The 19,209-nt window shown below is 31.1% G+C and overlaps 1 protein-coding gene across 6 annotated transcripts in view; it reads right to left on the reverse strand.

Annotated features, from left to right (window-relative positions):
• The window catches only part of LOC145276894 (protein FAM81B-like), a 142,748-nt gene that overhangs the window by 18,069 nt on the left and 105,470 nt on the right, over positions 1–19,209 (reverse strand). For 4 of the 6 annotated variants that reach the window (XM_080128331.1, XM_080128330.1, XM_080128333.1 and 1 more), the window contains one exon: positions 7,572–7,820. The exons of 1 other annotated variant lie outside the window; for it this stretch is intronic. In XM_080128331.1, the coding sequence (XP_079984457.1) occupies positions 7,572–7,820 (249 nt within the window). The remainder of the gene's footprint in view (positions 1–7,571; positions 7,821–19,209) is intronic. One more of the 6 variants, XM_080128332.1, reaches the window with a different exon arrangement.

The raw sequence follows: 19,209 nt of genomic DNA on the forward strand, positions 1-19,209 counted from the left end.
TAAACGAATGACTTATATACATTAAACGAATGACATATATTTTAAACGAATGACTTATATATATATATATATATATATATATAAGTCATTCTAAACCAGAAATAGGTAGAATTAGCAAAACTATACTTTCTAGAGTAAATAAACAAATCAAACAAGACCTAGAACTAAACCAATGGGCAAATACCACCGAAGCAATCACCTGGTTTAAAAATATAGAAAACAAAGATAAATGTACGTTCATACAGTTTGACATCATAGACTTTTATCCCTCGATATCCGAAGAACTTTTTAACATTGCCCTAGAATTTGCCGAGGCATACACTGATATATCCACATCATTAAAAAATGTAGAAAATCAGTTCTAATAAATAACAATAACCAATGGATCAAAACTAAAATGAAAAATTCATTTGATTTGGCGATGGGTGCCAGAGATTCTGCAGAGGCATCAGATCTTGTGGAATTATTCATTCTATATACCCTCACAAGCATATTCGATACTACAGATATCGGCCTATATAGAGATGACGGACTAGCTATAATAAAAAATTCCAACAAAGTCAAGGGAGAAAACTTTAAGAAAATCATACACAAGGAAATGAAAAAATTAGGCCTAAAAGCAGACGTATCAGCTAACATAAAAATAACAAATGTCCTGGACGTCACGTTAAACTTAGATAAAAACACATATGAACCATACTTAAAAGATAACGCTACTCCAATTTACGTAAACCCTAAGTCTAACCACCCACCATCAATTATAAAACACATTCTCAACTCGATTGTAAGTAGACTCAGTAATAACTCAAGCGATGAAAATGCATTTAACAGGTCAACCAATATCTACGAAACAGCCCTAAAAAATAGTGGATACAAAAATATCGATATCAAATATAAGCAACAAAACACCAACAACTATAATAAAATCAAAAATAGAAGAAAAAGAACTATAATTTGGTATACGGCCCTATACAATCAAATGTTAAAAACAAAACTTGGTAAGAAATTTCTAGACCTTATTGAAAAACACTTTCCCGCAACCAACCCCTTACACAAAATCTTCAATAAAAATACCTTGAAGTTATCTTACAGTTGTTGCGAAAATTTAGAGATGATAATGAAAGCACATAATAACAAAATACTAAATAAAAACAATGTAAACGACAACAAAATAAACAATAAAAAAGTAGACACCAGGACAAAAATAAAACCAACACTAGCAGAAATAATAATAATAATAATAATAATAATAATAATAATAATAATAATAATAATAATAATAACAAACCAACCCCGGACAAGAACAATCATACCATAAATAAAAATAATAATAACAAACAAGATAAATACAACTGTAGACACCGCACACTTTGCCCAGTTCAAAATAAATGTCTAACAAAAAGCGTAGTTTATCAAGCAACAATATTTGCGAAAGAAAACCCGAATAACAAGAAATATTACGTAGGCACGACTTCCTTAGATTTCAAAACCCGATACTATGACCACAAAAGCACATTCAAAAATAAAAAAAACACCGTATAAAAACAACACTAGCGAATAAATACTGGGAACTCAAAGAAAGCGGACATTCGCTAGTAGTCGAATGGAAAATAATAAGACAAGCTACCACGTGCAGGCATTTAGATGACCCATGTAAATTATGCCTCCATGAAAAATTTGCTATCCTGTACTTTAAAGAACATCAAAATCTATTAAACTGTAGACGAGAAATAGCAAACAACTGTGTGTTCACAAAATAAAACTTACTCTAGGATAGCGATACAAAATAGCTTTAAAACTAACAAAAACAATAGAAAACAAACAAATAAATAAATTAAATAAACATGAATATACATAAACGACCACACACACATATATATATATGTGTGTGTGTGTGTGTGTATGTATGTATGTATGTATGTGTGCATGTATGTGTGTACACATATGTATATTTATATATATTAAAAAAAAGAGCAGAAATGAGGAAAATCGTCTGCCTTAAACCACTAACCTAGTTCTAAAACAGATCCTTTGTTCGATAAAATGCATGCCCATTGGCTGATAGGAAGGGGCGCGGTGGATACTAGAAAGCTGATTGGCTAACTAGAAATCCCCAACATATATAAAAACAAGAAGCAACCACAGAATTCGCGCATAAGCCTGACGAATCCTATAGTGGATGAAACGCCGAATATTAAGTGTAGCTTAATCGCCATATATATTTTATAAATTACTATATATATATATATATATTAAACGAATGACTTATACATATTAAACAAATTACTTATATATATTAAATGAATGACATATATATATTAAACGAATGACATATATATTAAACGAATAACTTATATATATTAAACGAATGACATATATATATATTAAATGAATGATTTATATATATTAAACAAATGACTTATATATATTAAACGAATGGCTTATATATATATTAAAGAATAACTTATATATATGAAACGAATGACATATATATATATTAAATGAATGACATATATATATCAAATGAATGACACATATATATTTGACGAATAACTTATATATATTAAACGAATGACTTATATATATATTAAACGAATGACATATATATATTAAACGAATGATTTATATATATTAAACGAATAACTTATATATATTAAACGAATGACATATATATATATATATTAAATGAATGACATATATATATTAAACGAATGACTTATATATGTTAAACGAATGACTTATATATATTAAACAAATGACTTATATATATTAAACGAATGACTTATATATATTAAAGAATAACATATATATTAAACGAATGACTTATATATATTAAATCAATTACTTATGTATATTAAACAAATGACTTATATATATTAAACGAATGACTTATATATATTAAACGAATGACATATATATATTAAATGAATGACTTATATATATTAAACGAATGACTTATATATATATTACACGAATGACTTATATATATATTAAACGAATGACATATATATATATATTAAACGAATGACTTATATATATTAAATGAATGACTTATATATATATATATATATTAAATGAATGACTTATATATATTAAACGAATGACTTATATATATTAAATGAATGACTTATATATATTAAACGAATGACTTATATATATTAAACGAATGACTTATATATATTAAATGAATGACTTATATATATATTAAACGAATGACATATATATTAAATGAATGACATATATATATATTAAACGAATGACTTATATATATATTAAACGAATGACATATATTAAAGAATAACTTATATATATTAAACGAATTACTTATATATATGAAACGAATGACTTATATATATTAAATGAATGGCTTATATATATTAAACGAATGACTTATATATATTAAATGAATGACTTATATATATTAAACGAATGACTTATATATATTAAATGAATGACATATATATATATATATATATATATATATATATATATATATATATATATTAAACGAATGACTTATATATATTAAACGAATGACTTATATATATATATTAAACGAATGACTTATATATATATATTAAACGAATGACATATATATAAAAAAATGACTTATATATATATTAAACGAGATGAACACGAATCTCCGAATGGGTAAAATTAATTCCTTGAACAATTTTGCACTATTTTATGCCCTTTACAAAGCTTAAAATAAAGATATAATGATACTTAACTTTATGTCTAGAATATTTATTCAGATATTTATTAAAATCCATTATGTGATTTTGATTCTAGAAAATTTCTAAAATTTGGGGTGGGGTTAAGAAGAAACTGAAATTCAGGAAATCTTGCTTAGTTAGTATCTACTGATTATGTAGTAAATATGAATATTCAAATGGAGTGTTGTATATTATTCTCCCCTAAAATCCCTTTAAAAAAAACTGAAACTTTTTAAATTGAATTATTATTATTATTATTATTATTATTATTATTATTATTATTATTATTATTATTATTATACCTAACTTTATATATAAGCATTCCTTAAATGTTAAAATTTACACTAAACAATAATGCATCCATGTTATTTCGATTTGTAAAAAGGTGCGAGTTTGAGTAGCTACAACCCCTACATATTAAAGTTTACAAAAAATAAAGTGGCCATGTTATCACAGTGTTGCCGAGAATTTATATTCCAAAATTCATAATGATTAGTTCACACACACACACACACACACACACACACACACACACACACACACACACACACACATATATATATTTGTTGTTGTTGTTGTTGTTGTTTTTTTCAAACGATAGATTCGGTTAATATTGGCTTCGCCTTGAAGCTCGATTTTTTGTTTATTTATTTTAGAAAGTCGGCCATAATTTGTTTGGACGTATATATAACAATTTTTACTTATTTTTTATTATTTTTAAAACAGTAATCTACGTACACGCTTGTTTCGAGTTAATTAACTCTCATCAGCGTTAGCTCAACTGTTTCTAGGGATCGAACTTCAGACCAGGTTAAGGCGCTGGACTGTGGAAACATGGTCTGAAGTTAAAACTACGCTAACAGTGTCAGAAATGTCGAGAAAACTATTGAATAATTCCACCCGCTATCTTTCGAAGCTTATAACTCCTCGAAAAATGTAATTCAAGCCCTAATCTTTTTTTCAATTAAAGGAGCAAGGACCAAGGTTTCATTTAAAAAAAAAACAAAAAAAAACAAACAAACAACGTGTTTAAAAAAAAAAAAAAAAGGTTTTAAACTTCGGACTTTACAGGTAAATTTCTAAAAAAAAACACTACTTTTTTTTGTTTTAAATTTGAATATATTATTTATTGATCTTTTATCTTCAATTTGTGATATATAAAACTTTGGTATATAAATTAATTATTTACTTTTTAATAGACATTTGAAAATGGGGGGTCGTGAATTAAAAAAAACGTTTGTCTAAAATATTATATTCGATTTATTGGAAAAAGCATAAAATTTCACATTGACCCTGAAAATATCGTAAAAATAGAATCAATAGAAAAATTTTGATAGACTTTTAAAGTTTAAAAATTGAAAAATACTGAACTCGTAACATTCAATTAATTTCATTACTATTTTTTAAAAAATATTTCTATTACTTTTTATACAACTTTAATAGCTTATTTTGGAAGTATAATCCATAAAGAAAATAAACAACCCACCTTTAAAAGAGAAATTACGAGTTTTTTATATTTTATTTGCAATTTCGTGTTAGGGGTGTCAAAAATTCCTACAAAAATTCTGATACACCTAGAGCTACGCTGATGAGAGTTAATTAACTCGAAAAACGCGTGTACGTAGATTACTGTTTTAAAAATAATAAAAATAAATAATATATATATATATATATATATATATATATATATATATATATATATATATATATATATATATATATATATGAATAACAATTTCACTATATTCCAACTTCGAAGGTTTTATCCATCTTAACGATTAATTCTTTTAACATTTCAAAACTTTGGTACCTTTATTACAAACCTGTTACGTTTATCTAGAACAATCAAAATATTTGTGTTAACATTGAATTTTTCCTTACATATACTCATAACAAAACAGAAATTTTCTTAGAAAAAAGCACAACCATGTAATGTTGAAAATGAAACGTGAAATTCTAATCTGTAATATTTATTTCTTATTAGAATTTTATTTTCCTGAAATAAGAGATTGTAAATAAAAAGAAAGTTGAAATTTGAAGATTAAATCATAATGTGATTGTGGCCATTGCATATAGAAACATTCCACCACAAAAGAAAATAAGGAAGGGGGGTAAAGGCTGAAAAAGCACTGATAAACTTATAAGCCAGTAAATCAATGAAACATATTATCCTATTATTTTCTGTAAAATTGTACTCCATTCTCAAAGCAAGAAAAAATCAAAATGCACTTCATTTATCACTTGATTACACCGCAAAAACTTGAAAATAATTCAAATAAATAAAAAAAATACTCAGTGCTCAAAAACTGTGTGGTCAGTTTATGTTAAATTTATATTTTAAAATATCATTATTATTTCTGTTGTCACATTTTGTGTCTGGCTGTGGTTATTGCCGATTTTATGCTGATAAAGAGATAATAACAATTATTATTATTATTATTATTATTATTATTATTATTATTATTATTATTATTATTATTATTATTATTATTGTTCGATTAACTTCACAGTGTGGTGATGTTTTACACCGTTTTTCCCCCCTTAAAGCGGGCTCTTACACAAAAGTTAGTTAAGATAGTCAAATAGTCAATTAGAGGGAAAGCACCTAGCTTAGGATGTTTGCTGAGCCAAGCAGAACTGACTTCTGGAGTACGGTGATGTATCTGATTTCCAAGAAGTTCAGCTGTTTCATAAGATCATCAGGAATTGAGCCAAGCACACCTATGATTATTGGCACGGTGGAAGTTTTTTTATTCCACAATCTACAATCTCCACCTTCAGTTTCTGATAGTTCCGTAGTTTCTCATTCTTCTTGCCTGTTAAATTAATGTCGTTTGGGCAAACCGCATCACTAATTTGGCATTCATTGTTTTTTTTTTGTTCACAACTACAATATCCGATTTCCTATGAGTTATCTTTCGGTCACACTAAATCATGAAATCCCAGAGAATCTTAACGTCCTCATTTTCCACTATCCCTTCTAGGTGATGTTGGTACCATTTGTCCATCACTGGGATTCCAAACTTTTGGCGCAAACTCCAGTTTATTTCAATGTCATGGAGGCTTTCAACAATTTTTTTTCTCCAAACGTTCCATGTTTTCATTCTGCACTTTGATGGTAGTATTATTATTATTATTATTATTATTATTATTATTATTATTATTATTATTATAATAATAATAATAATAATAATAATAATAATAATAATAATAATAATAATATGTATTTCCAAGGTGTTCAATGAAGAGTGCACTATGTAATCGTGTTAAAATTGTAATGTAATAATAATAATAATTATTATTATTATTATTATTATTATTATTATTATTATAATAATAATAATAATAATAATAATATGTATTTCCAAGGTGTTCAATGAAGAGTGCACTATGTAATCGTGTTAAAATTGTAATGTAATAATAATTATTATTATTATTATTATTATTATTATTATTATTATTATTATTATTATCATTATTATTATTATTATTAGAATATGTTTCTGTTTATATATTAGGTCTTAAATGATTTTCTTGTGTCAATGAGTAAGGTAATAGAAACAGAAAACAAAGAGTTCTTTTATTTCCTTTATTCATGCTCTCCCTCTCTAATCAGGAATGATCATGAAAATCTAAAGAATTGAATGAAAGTTTCGTTTCTAACAACATAAACCAATATATGTGCCTTATCAGATTAACAGAGTAGATTTTTGTATCAAACTTTTGTTGCAAAAAAGCTATCAAGCATTGTTGCACGTAATTTTGTATATTAGAATCTATCAAAAGAATATTAACAATAAGATCAGTATTAAATTTTTGAAATATTGTATACCAACAGACTTTCATTTATATTACCTTTATTTCAATGTCATGGAGGCTTTCAACAATTTTTTTCTCCAAACGTTCAATGTTTTCATTCTGCACTTTGATGGCATTATTATTTTGATTTATAAGAGAATTGAGTTTTGTAATGGAAGAATCACATCTTACAATTCGACTTCGAAGATCTGTCAAAGTTTTCGCATGGTGTATTTCAAGAGTTTCCATGGCATGGACTGTAGTACGATGAGCCTGGTTCCATAATGAAATCTGTTTGCCCAATTCCTTAACGATTAAGAAAAAAATCAAAACTCATGAAGAAATTCTGTAACAATAAACAATTAAAAATGATGATGATGATGATGATGATGATGATGATGATGATGATGATGATGATGATTCCACAGAATAACAAAGAAATACAAATATTATCATTTAATTGAAAGAAAAAAACAAAAACTAATCCAACTCTTGTATTAATTTAAAACATAAAAAGTGTTTGACCACAAAGACATTGAGACAGAATGTTAAAAAAGAGGAATGGATGAGGAAATGCAAAATAAAAACTAAAAATCAAAAATCATAGTTCTAATTTGTACTTTCGTTCATATACATTATACTTAGCCAAAACCACAAAACAATTTGTGATATATACTTTCTTTGATGATGCATGCAACTAAATATTTTGTTTCAAGAAAAAAGATCCATTATATCATTTGCTTTTGTTGTTAGCCTGATTGCTCAAGCATCAGCTTATAATCTGTCGAAACTCTTATTTTAAAATCCAAAGGGAAGTGATAAATTTGATATCCAATGAGGTCAAAAAAGAACCTAAAAAAAATAGACAGTGTTTCCTGGTTGCAATAGTTTTTTATATTCTGATGGATTCACTATACTTTTTGCAGCAGATATATTAGCACATCGATAATGGAGTTTAATATTCCAAATTCTCGTAAACTGTCAGAAGTCTTTGCTGGTAAACGCTGTATTGTTATTTAGTAACAATTCCACAGGTGGGCCTTTCTTAAGAAACACTAATTCTAACTGATGCACAACATATGCCAAATGGTGTATCGTGATGGACCACAATCCATCAGCATAATTTCCACTGTAATGCATAATGCGTATAGAATCTTTCTCCCAGTTATTCTCCACGCTCAGACGACCCTTAATCCACCAGACTGGTAGCGGATTAATTGACTGACATGTTCTGCACTGTTCCATAACACTTTGCACTACTGCTTTTGTGACCACGGAATCAATTTCTCATGCAAAGTACAACGTTTTCTAATTCAAGTTTGTCCCCTTTGGTTATGTTCCATGCTCAACATCACAGTACATACAGCCCAAGTTCTATGGTTGTTTTTTAAGCCTTGCAACCACTATTGAGGTATTGTGTTAATTCTTTAATTAGCTTTGTCTCACTATCGCCACATTGACTGTCAGCTTGTACTTGCAAACTAATCCCATGAATGTTTTCAGTCACTGTCATATGAGCGTTTCATTTCAGCTTTAGTTCCTGTCAATGTGTCAGACAACCACCACTGCATGCAAGTCAAATCCCATTGAAGAGCAAGATTGATTCCATGCAACACTGTGTCTAACTTAGCTAAATTTATGTGTTGTGTATTATGCTCTGGACGCAGCTAGCACATATTCTCAATGACATTTCCATTTGCTTCTAGCACAACAGTGGTAGCTAGCGAACTTGCATCCACCCATATAGTAATTTGAGTCCAGCTAATCCACCGCTTTCCTTGTGCTGGATCGTTTTGGTGCACTCTGTTCAGCATATCAGTTAATCAGGTATCATGGTCCTTAAGGGACCATTTTGGATTTCATTGTTCAAATGTAATGGAAATTGCACGATGCTTGATGAATGATGCTGCAACACCCACAACCATCTACAAACTCGAAAATATCCACCAACTTTCCATACACAGAAAATACCATTAGCTGATTGATAGTAGTGGGGAATTTTGGGATATCACTATCTCGTTCCCATTCTAGGAATTCACCCCTGTTCTGAACGTGCAGACCAAGCACATGCACTTCTGTTTTAATTTATTTAGGCAGCTTGCATGTCAACATATAGCTCTCCAGATGTTCCTTCACCTTCTCGGACATTACTATTCTTTCATTAATATACATGTCATCTATGTATGACAACGTGGCTCATTCTGTAGTTGGATTTTGGGATAGTATGGCATTCACAATGGCTTTTATAATCATCGACGTCCACCTCTTGCTATCTCAATTCTCATAACTTCTGGACACAAACATCAGCATTCGCAGTAAAAGCATTCAACTTCCTGCAGTAAAGCATGGATTGTACCTTTCCTTTGATAACCTGCGTCACCACCATTAGTAGTATGTGTCTTCAAAGAACAGAGTTATTCAGAGTACCATTCTAACCAATCATTGCAAAGCCACACTTTCAGCTCATTTTCAGGTGCTCTGGTGATGCTGATATGCCGCTTCTCTCAAGCTCAGCTTGGGTATCAGGTTTCAAGGTAGATCTTAAATCAACTCGATTACTCTCAAATCGACAGGAAATCAATAATTAATGAAAACATCGGAGATCATTTTCTTAACAAAAATAATTATTTGCATAAAATAATCATTTTCTTAACAAAAATAATTATTTGCATAAAATAATCATTTTCTTAACAAAAATAATTATTTGCATAAAATAATCATTTTCTTAACAAAAATAATTATTTGCATAAAATAATCATTTTCTTAACAAAAATAATTATTTGCATAAAATAATCATTTTCTTAACAAAAATAATTATTTGCATAAAATAATCATTTTCTTAACAAAAATAATTATTTGCATAAAATAATTTAAGATAAAATCCATGCAAAGAAAAGTTAAACGAATTAGAGTTTTCTCTGAGATTTAAGAAAAACAAACTAATGTTGTTGGATGCAAGATTTTCAACTAAAATCAAATTCTTTAATTTTCTCTATCAGGGGAGAAAAGTGCACAACAGGGTGGGGGCCTGCACCCTGGTGGGCCTCGGGGGGAAAAAACACTCTCTCTCCAGTTGGGCATCTGATTTTTACGAACACGGCTAATTCTGTCCACATATCTCTGAGATTAACATTAACTTATCTCCTCTTTTATTTTCCTTTTCTTTCTTTCCTCACCCGGAGTCTTTCTCTCTTTCTCTCCCTTCTTCTGAAGACTCTTTTTTGTTTTCTTAACAAAATTCCCCAGCTATTTGAGCGCTCCACTCCCCTCCCCATCACTTAAAACACACATGACAATTGTTCTTTTTATTTGCTTTCTTAAACCAGTATTGAAACTAGACTTTGTTTTAAAATTCTTCTTTTAAGTAAAACATGTGACTGATTTGGTAGGATTTTCATGGATGTTAAACATTTTGTCATCAAATGTCAGTGCTACTTTATTAAGAGATTCATTTTTTCTGATATGTAGAAATTTGGGACATCTGGAATTCTTAACCAGTGTCAACAACACCTGAGTTGGCGTGGTTGCTCAGCAAGGTAGCTTGATGTCGCCCGACAACAGAATCTTTGCATCTAAAACTAAGCTCCTATCTTTACATCATCAACGCTCTGATCCCCATCTGGCATCAATTGAAATGGATGGCTCTCGTCTGGGAGAAGCCCCGTGTTTTGACAAGCTTCTGGGTTTGTCCTTTACTCCTGATCTGAAATGGAACACATACATCAAGTGTGTTGCCAAGGTCGTTGGAAAGATGGTGGGATCCTTCTACTGCTCCAGAAGATATCTCACTACTGATGCAATTCTCTATCTATATAAAAGCCAAGTACGTCCAAGGATGGAATACTGCTGCCATATCTGGGCAGGAGCTGCTAAAAACAGTCTATCCTGCCTTGACAGAGTACAAAATAGACTTCGTGGCTTAGTGGGGGATGCCTTTTTCTCTACCCTGCAACCTCTCTCCCACAGAAGAGATGTTGCGAGCCTATCCTTGTTTTATCGTTATTTCCATGGCAGGTGCTCGTCTGAACACCAATCTCTGGTCCTCCCTTGCCAATATTTCACAAAAAACACCCATCTAGCTGAATCCACTGTGAAAAATTTCCCCCACTCTTTATCTGTGCCTAAATCAAAACATGGATTCCATGAACAAAGCTTCTTTCTTAGAACTGCACGCCTGTGGAACTCTGTTCCGTCTGTCTGCTTCCCACCTGACTACAACTTGGATGTCTTCAAGTCCAACGTTAACAAATTCCTAATGAACCGCCCCCTTAAGTAAACACTTCATCAAATCTCCAGACTAACGTACTGTACTTGCAATAACCCTTATCCCTGAGTGGCTTCCGGGCCTTGATAAGTGGTGACCACCGTGTAAAAAAAAAAAAAAGAATCAGTGTTAAAAGTACATCCAATATTTGTGGCGGCATATTTTCTACTGTTAATTTGATGTTCCCAACTTATACCAAATGTAGTGGGCTGTTGTTTGCATTTATCAATTAGGTGCCTCATGGGTGCCAATTTCGATATATCTCTTGGCTTACCAAAGTTCAAGAGAACCCGGTGTCCAACAATCATCATTCATCCACTTTACTTTAAGTACTGGTAACACCGTGGTAGTTAATTTATATTAGGGGGAGGAGATTGGCACCAATTTCTTGTAACCAACATCGTTTCCCAGACAATTATTTATTAAGTGTCCTGGTTTGTCACATTGATAACAATGTATTATTGAACGTATATTATGGTTGCTTGCCACTCTAACTTAAACAGTCTCTGATCAGATGATTATGTCCACTACATCTATAGCACTTCTTCATAGGCATTAGACGTGTTGGTGGGGTGTTCCAGATTGAAGGGTAGCCGCTATAGCGTCCTTTAGAGGCTTTTCTTCAATTAGTACGACTCTAGCTCTATCAAATAACTCCTCTAGAGTTAGGGCTTCTATTCTAACTGAAGATCAGATTCCTCTCACATAACAAGGTAGTTCGTTACCGAATGCACTCTGGAGGTCTTTCCCCTATTAGTACTACCAAATGCTGTAAATCTGTTAAGAACTCATCAACAGTTTCTTCCAAGCGAAGTTGATGATTTTAAAAAAGAGTCCATTCCATAAGCTTTTATTAGAACTCATTTTCTCTCCTCAACATCTTCCCCCTGCTCTTTAGTTGCCGGTATGTTTCTCTCGTAGCACCTTTAAGGACTCACTCAATTTAATCTCTCACACAATTTAATCTATCTTACACAATTTGCATTTATTGATTTAAAAATCGATCTTCTGAAAGTCCAAATCATACGCCCAACTTGCAACAAATTGAAATATGAAATTAGTATAAAGGATCCAAGCGGGTAAAAGTCTTTTTTTTTCCAAAAATCCGGCAAGCAATTACGAACGCAGAAAAGTTTCTGTACGATAAAAAATATCCAGAGATTAAAATAAGCGAAATAGAAAAATACTACAATTCTTAAGCTAGGTTAACTTAAAAAGAATAATAAAATAAGAAAAATAAATGAGTGAAAAGAAGAAGGAAAGAAAAAAAAGAAAAAGGGTAAAAATAAAAAGAAGAGAAATAAAGAAAAAAATAAAATTAAATTAAAATTAAAAGATTAATATAAAGTCAAATAAAGATAAAATAAAAATGAAAATCAAATTAAAAAAAAAATAATAGGGATAATAGGGATAAGAATTAAAATGAAAAATAAAAAATGGGCAAGGAGAAAAAGGAAAGAAAAACAAAATCAAGAGGGAATAGGGAGATACATATAGATAGAATATAGATAAAAAAGAAGGAAATAGTCTATACATATATTAGAGACTGCCAAACGATTGTGAAAAATTGACCGCATGTTTCCGTGACGTCAGATTTGTGTTAACTATACTAACTATGGAAAAGCAGAAGCGACTTAATGATTTTTTAAAACCTTTATTTATCTTTTTCAAACTGCAATTAATAATTAATCTTTGTTATAATTTTGTTAGGTTTTAAGATTTACACAGTTTAACGCTTAATAATATTATAAACATTTGTATATTAAATATGAAATACGGTTTTACTGAATGTTCATTTGGTTACCTACGGGGTGCCATATTTTGTTCGGTAAAAAGAGACAACAAAATATGAGGGGGGGGCTACAAAATGCTTAATATTTGTGCACTAATATTTTCAAATTGGTTTTAATCTGGCGATAAAATAGCTGACAAGAGTCATGTTTATATTTAAAAAAAAAAAATAAACACAATTAATTAAAAATCTATGTTGTAACGGAACATTTTGAAATAATGGAATTTTAATCGTTTTAATCTTTTAAAAATTAATTAATGTTTATGAAGTTTCTTTTTCTTGGCAATTCAACTGATTATAGTATATATTAATTCGAAAAAACGCTATTTAAAAAAAAAACATAATAATATTAAGTTTATATCAATTTTTTAATTGCAACTTCAAGGTAAATTTTTGTCCAATATGTGTATTTAAATTTAAAAAAATAAATATTTTTTACTTATTTGAACTCTTATGTTTCATAATAAATAGAAATCTCGATAGATTTAAATATATTTTGTTCGAATTTCGAAAAAAATAAGGGAGGGGGCACGCACTAAAAAAATATTTCCCCTCGTATATTTTACGAAAACTGCATTTTATATATAATTTCATTCTAAAATGGATAAGTATCGAAAATTTCACGAAAATCTGACCTTTAGTTGATTTTTGCTAGATTTATTAAATGCGGGTATGTTTTCACGTTCGGAATGTCTACTACATGGGAATGTTATTTTAAAGCGCCAATTATGTAAGCACGATTTTCGTTTCGCAATTTCATTATTTTCGTTCGATGGAAAAAATTTTTTTTTAATTATTACTGGTTTATTTTGCCCTTCTTCTTTTAAATGGTACAAAAGTTATACTGATAATATTAACAAGTTAGAAAAGCATTTCATCCAAGGCATGAAAATTGTTAAACAAAATGTTTTTACCATAGGCTTTAAAAATAAAGGTACAAAATTCAATTTGAAATTTATTTATCTTCAAAGTACACTTTTATAAATTTTACAAAGTAAGGTATAAAAATTTAATTTAAATTGAATCAAAATATTACCTTGGATTTATTTTATGTAATGTACATTCTGTTGCACTTTTTAAAAAAAAATCATTGAAAATGTTATATCTATATCATTAATTGCTAGATGAAAGATAATGTTTTTAAATTGTAACAAAATGTACATTACATAAAATAAATCCAAGGTAATTTTTTGATTCAATTTAAATTAAATGTTTATACCTTACTTTGTAAAATTTATAAAAGTGCACTTTGAAGATAAATAAATTTCAAATTGAATCTTGTACCTTTATTTTTAAAGCCTATGGTAAAAACATTTTGTTTAACAATTTTCATGACTTGGATGAAATGCTTTTCTAACTTGTATCTTATCTTTTTAAGATTATATTTTAAAACTCTCCTTCTCTCTATTTCAGTTTGTATTTCTCCTCACACCACAACTCATTTTTGCAACCCCCTCTTTGTATTATTACAGGTCTGAATATTCTCTCTGTTTCAGTTTGTATTTCTCCTCACACCACAACTCATTTTCGCAACCCCCTCTTTGTATTATTACAGGTCTGAATATTCTCTCTGTTTCAGTTTGTATTTCTCCTCACGCCACAACTCATTTTTTGCAACCACCTCTTTGTAATACAGGTATGAATAATGAGAAAATCTGAATTTTTTTAACAAAAACTTTAAAATAACTTTTTTAGATTAAATTTTTTTAAACTTCTTTCAGAACAGAAAATCTTTAAAATTTAATAAGGAACATATTTCATATAGGTTTCATTAACAAATATTCAGTTCATAACGAGAAAAATAGAGATGAAAATTTCAAAAGGACTGTATAACTGGTTACGGTCAATAGTAGTCCTCGCCAGCGAAAGTCTTTGTTATTGTTATTCTATTATTATTATTATTATTATTATTATTATTAATATTATTTAAAACATTTTGTCCTGCTCTTTCACGCGAGGACTAATTTATAATAAAGTTACATTGTGTTACATATAGGGTGGGGTTATTTTGTGGTGAATTTTGGCAGTCCCTAACATACATACATACATACATACATACATGTCGGCAGTGGCGTAGCACGGAGGGAAGTGGGGGGGGCGGTCCGCCCCGGGTGGCACGTGGCAGAGGGCGGCATTTTGAGAGGATAAAAAATAAAATAAATGAAATTTTATGTGGAAAAGGTTGTAAAACATCGGGACTTTTAGAGATATCGGAATCAGAAAAATGTGTCCCTATTTTACGAGCGGCACACATCGGGGGCAGCATTTTGACAGGTTCAAAATAGAAAATAGAAAATAAATAAAAGCTAACAAAAAATTGGAATTTTTTTACCGAAAGGTTTTTTAAAAATTGGAACTTTGGAGTTATTGGAATCGAAAATATGTCTCCCTACTTTACGAGCAGCCCATGTCAGGGGGCGGCATTTTGAGAGGTTAAAAAGAGAAAAGAGATAATAGGAAAAAAAAATAGATAAAAATAAATAAAAACTAACAAAATATTGGAAATTTGATATCGAAAGGTTGTAAAAAACGGAACTTTTTGAGTTATCGGTATCAGAAAAATGTGTCCCTTTTTTACGAGCGGCCCATGTCAGGGGGCGGCATTTTGAGAGTTCAAAAATAGTAAATAAAAAAAATAAATAAAAATAAATAAAAGCTCACAAAATATCTTAAATTTTATACCGAAAAGTTTGTAAAAAAATCGGAACTTTTGGAGGTATTGGAATCGGAAAAATGTGTCCCTATTTTACGAGCGGCACATACCAGGGGCGGCATTTTGTGAGGATAAAAATAGAAAATAGAAAAAATAAATAAAAGCTTATGGCGGGTTACCATAATGTAATTCCTGTTGGGTAGGTCACCATTTCGGCGGGTCCCCCTTTTGGAGAGTCATCGAAATTAATAAGACGGGAGTAGAAACCGACCTGGGAATAATAATAAAGAAACAAAGGAACTTCCAAACGAAACGGGTTTATATTCATTTCAGCGTACAAGTGGTATCGGGTTATAGAAAATTCGTGATTTTCATTTTTGTCCCCTGACTCTGGAACCACTCGCGTCTCCGTCTTTTTGCTTCCAATACTTTTTGTATCTCTCGTTTTGTCTTTTCCACCAGAATTGTTCTCCGTCCTGATTGGTTACAACCTCTGGTCACATTCTGAGGAAAGGAGGAAGGAAGGAAGGAAGGAAGGGAGAAAGGGAAGAGTAGAGAGAAAGAGACATGTAATAGAGAAATAGTAGTCTTGGCTTCACTACACGAGTCCTCCTCCAGTAACGGAGTTAGTTAATATCCTTAGAATTACTACTATGTCTACTTCTGTTTAAAAATAAAAATATTCATTTTTCTTTTCCCATGTCACTTTTCTTCCTGATCTACATTTATACATGCCACCAGCAATTTTACTCCCAACTTTATCGGTATCATCTGTTCTGACATCCTTATCATTAGTAGTACCTATCTGTGCTTTCTCGGTCACTCTAGTTCTATTACTGCTAGTTGGCTCTGTAAACGGTTTTAACATATCGATTGATACGTGTGCATGAGTACCGTTATTCATATCGATTTGGAAGTGTTTATCTGATCGAGTCAAAACTTTATAAGGACCTGAGTACGGTGCTTCTAATGGTTTCCTAACTCGATCAACCCTTAACCATACTTTCTCACTGGAAAGTAAGGTTTTCGGTATAAAAGATTTTGCATTTCCATGGATAAATCCTTTTCCATCGTTGAGTCCGTCGATTTGGGACATCCATTCACACAAATTACGTACATACTTGTTGTTAACTGGAGTTTCTTTTTCTATTCTCTGCTTGTGTATCAGCTGATGAGGAATCAATATTGGTGCTCCAGTAACAGTGATAAAAGGTGAAAAACCTGATTCATTAGGGGTGCTGCATATACCTAGTAGGATCACTGGTATCGCTTTCATCCAGGATTCTTTTCGCGCTATTATCGCTGCCTTAAGGGTACAATGTGCTCTTTCAATCATCCCATTACTTTGAGGATGATACGAAGTTGTTCTCAATCGGTAAAAACCTACTACCTTGGCCAACTCTTGAAACAATTTGCTCTCAAATTGGCTACCTCTGTCAGTTACAACATGCAATGGAACTCCAAATCGAAATATCCAGGCATTGATAAATGCCTCTGCTACCGACTGCGCAGTTATTTCAATCATTGGCTGTACTTCGATCCAGCGAGTTGCCAGATCGATACAGGTCAGCAAATATTTGCATGGACTGAGGTAAGGATCTGACTCATTGCGCGTTAGGGGTAACGGGCCAACAATATCAATATGTACCGTTTGGAAATGTGTGGATGGTAAGTCAAACTCCTGGACTGCAGACTTCATGTGTCTGTGAACTTTTGACTGTTGACATACAACACATTCTACACAGAATTGCTTGACTGTCTTATCTAAGTTAGGCCAGAAGTATCTAGACTTAATCAGTTTAATAGATGCTCCAGTTCCAGGGTGTGCTAAACCGTGTAGACTGTCAAAGACAGCCCTACGAAGCTCTTTTGGGACAAACGGCCTGGGGTACTTGGTTGAAGTATCACACAGGACAGAGTCAATTTCACGTGACACGCAGTATTCTTTTAAATTAGCATATGACTTTATTTCGTCATCTCCTTTTTGTGCCTGGGCTATTTCAGCCAAATCACATGCATCTATTTGCACTGCTAAAGCAGTTCTAGACATACAGTCTGCAACTACGTTCTCGTCTCCTTTAATATACACCACGTCAGCGATATATTCAGCAAGTACTCTGACAAGTGTCGTTGTTGTCGATCCGACTTTGCGGGTGTCTGACTAAAAGGCTCCACATAATGTCTTATGGTCAGTGAATAATGTCACGTGACGACGCTTTATGAGGTGACGGAAATGTATTACTGAAAAATAAGCCGCCAGTAGCTCTCTGTCGAATGTAGAATACTTGGCCTGGGCTTGCGAAAATTTCTTGGAAAAGAAACCTATGGGTACTTGTTTCTTATCTATTAGCTGGTGTAATGCAGCACCAGCCGCGTATTGACTACTATCCGTAACCAGGTGGTACTCTGTGGCTGAAGACTGCGGATGAGCTAATGCCGTAATTTCTAACAACTTGCTTATTATTGTTCTGAAAGCATGAGTTTCTTCTTCGTTTAGCTCAAACGTTGCTTTAGGGTCCAACCTCATTCGTTCAGATAGTGGTAGCACTATGGTTGCGTAATTAGGGACTAACTTGCGATAAAAACCTGTCGTTCCCAAAAATCTACGCAAGCTTTTCGAATCTTTGGGTACTGGAAAGGTTTCTAATTCTTTAATTTTTTTTGAAGTAGGCAACAAGCCTTCTTTGTCTACATGAAAATCTAAGAAGTCCAACTCTGACACTCCAAATACACACTTAGCTAAGGAAATCTTTAAATTATTATCACTAAGAATCCTGAATACCTTATCTAAGTCTTCCTTGTGCTGTTGTTCACTTTCGCTAAAAACTAATATGTTGTCTAAATATACGAATACACAATTTAATTTTAGAAATATCTTGTCCATAAAACGCTGAAATGTGGCTGCAGCATTCTTTAAACCAAATGGCATGTAATTAAATTCAAATAAGCCAAAAGGTGTCACGACTGCCATCTTAGGCACAGCTTC

Source organism: Euprymna scolopes, chromosome 5 (genome assembly GCF_053919585.1).
Source record: "Euprymna scolopes isolate OS-2025 chromosome 5, ASM5391958v1, whole genome shotgun sequence".
NCBI lineage: Eukaryota > Metazoa > Mollusca > Cephalopoda > Sepiida > Sepiolidae > Euprymna > Euprymna scolopes.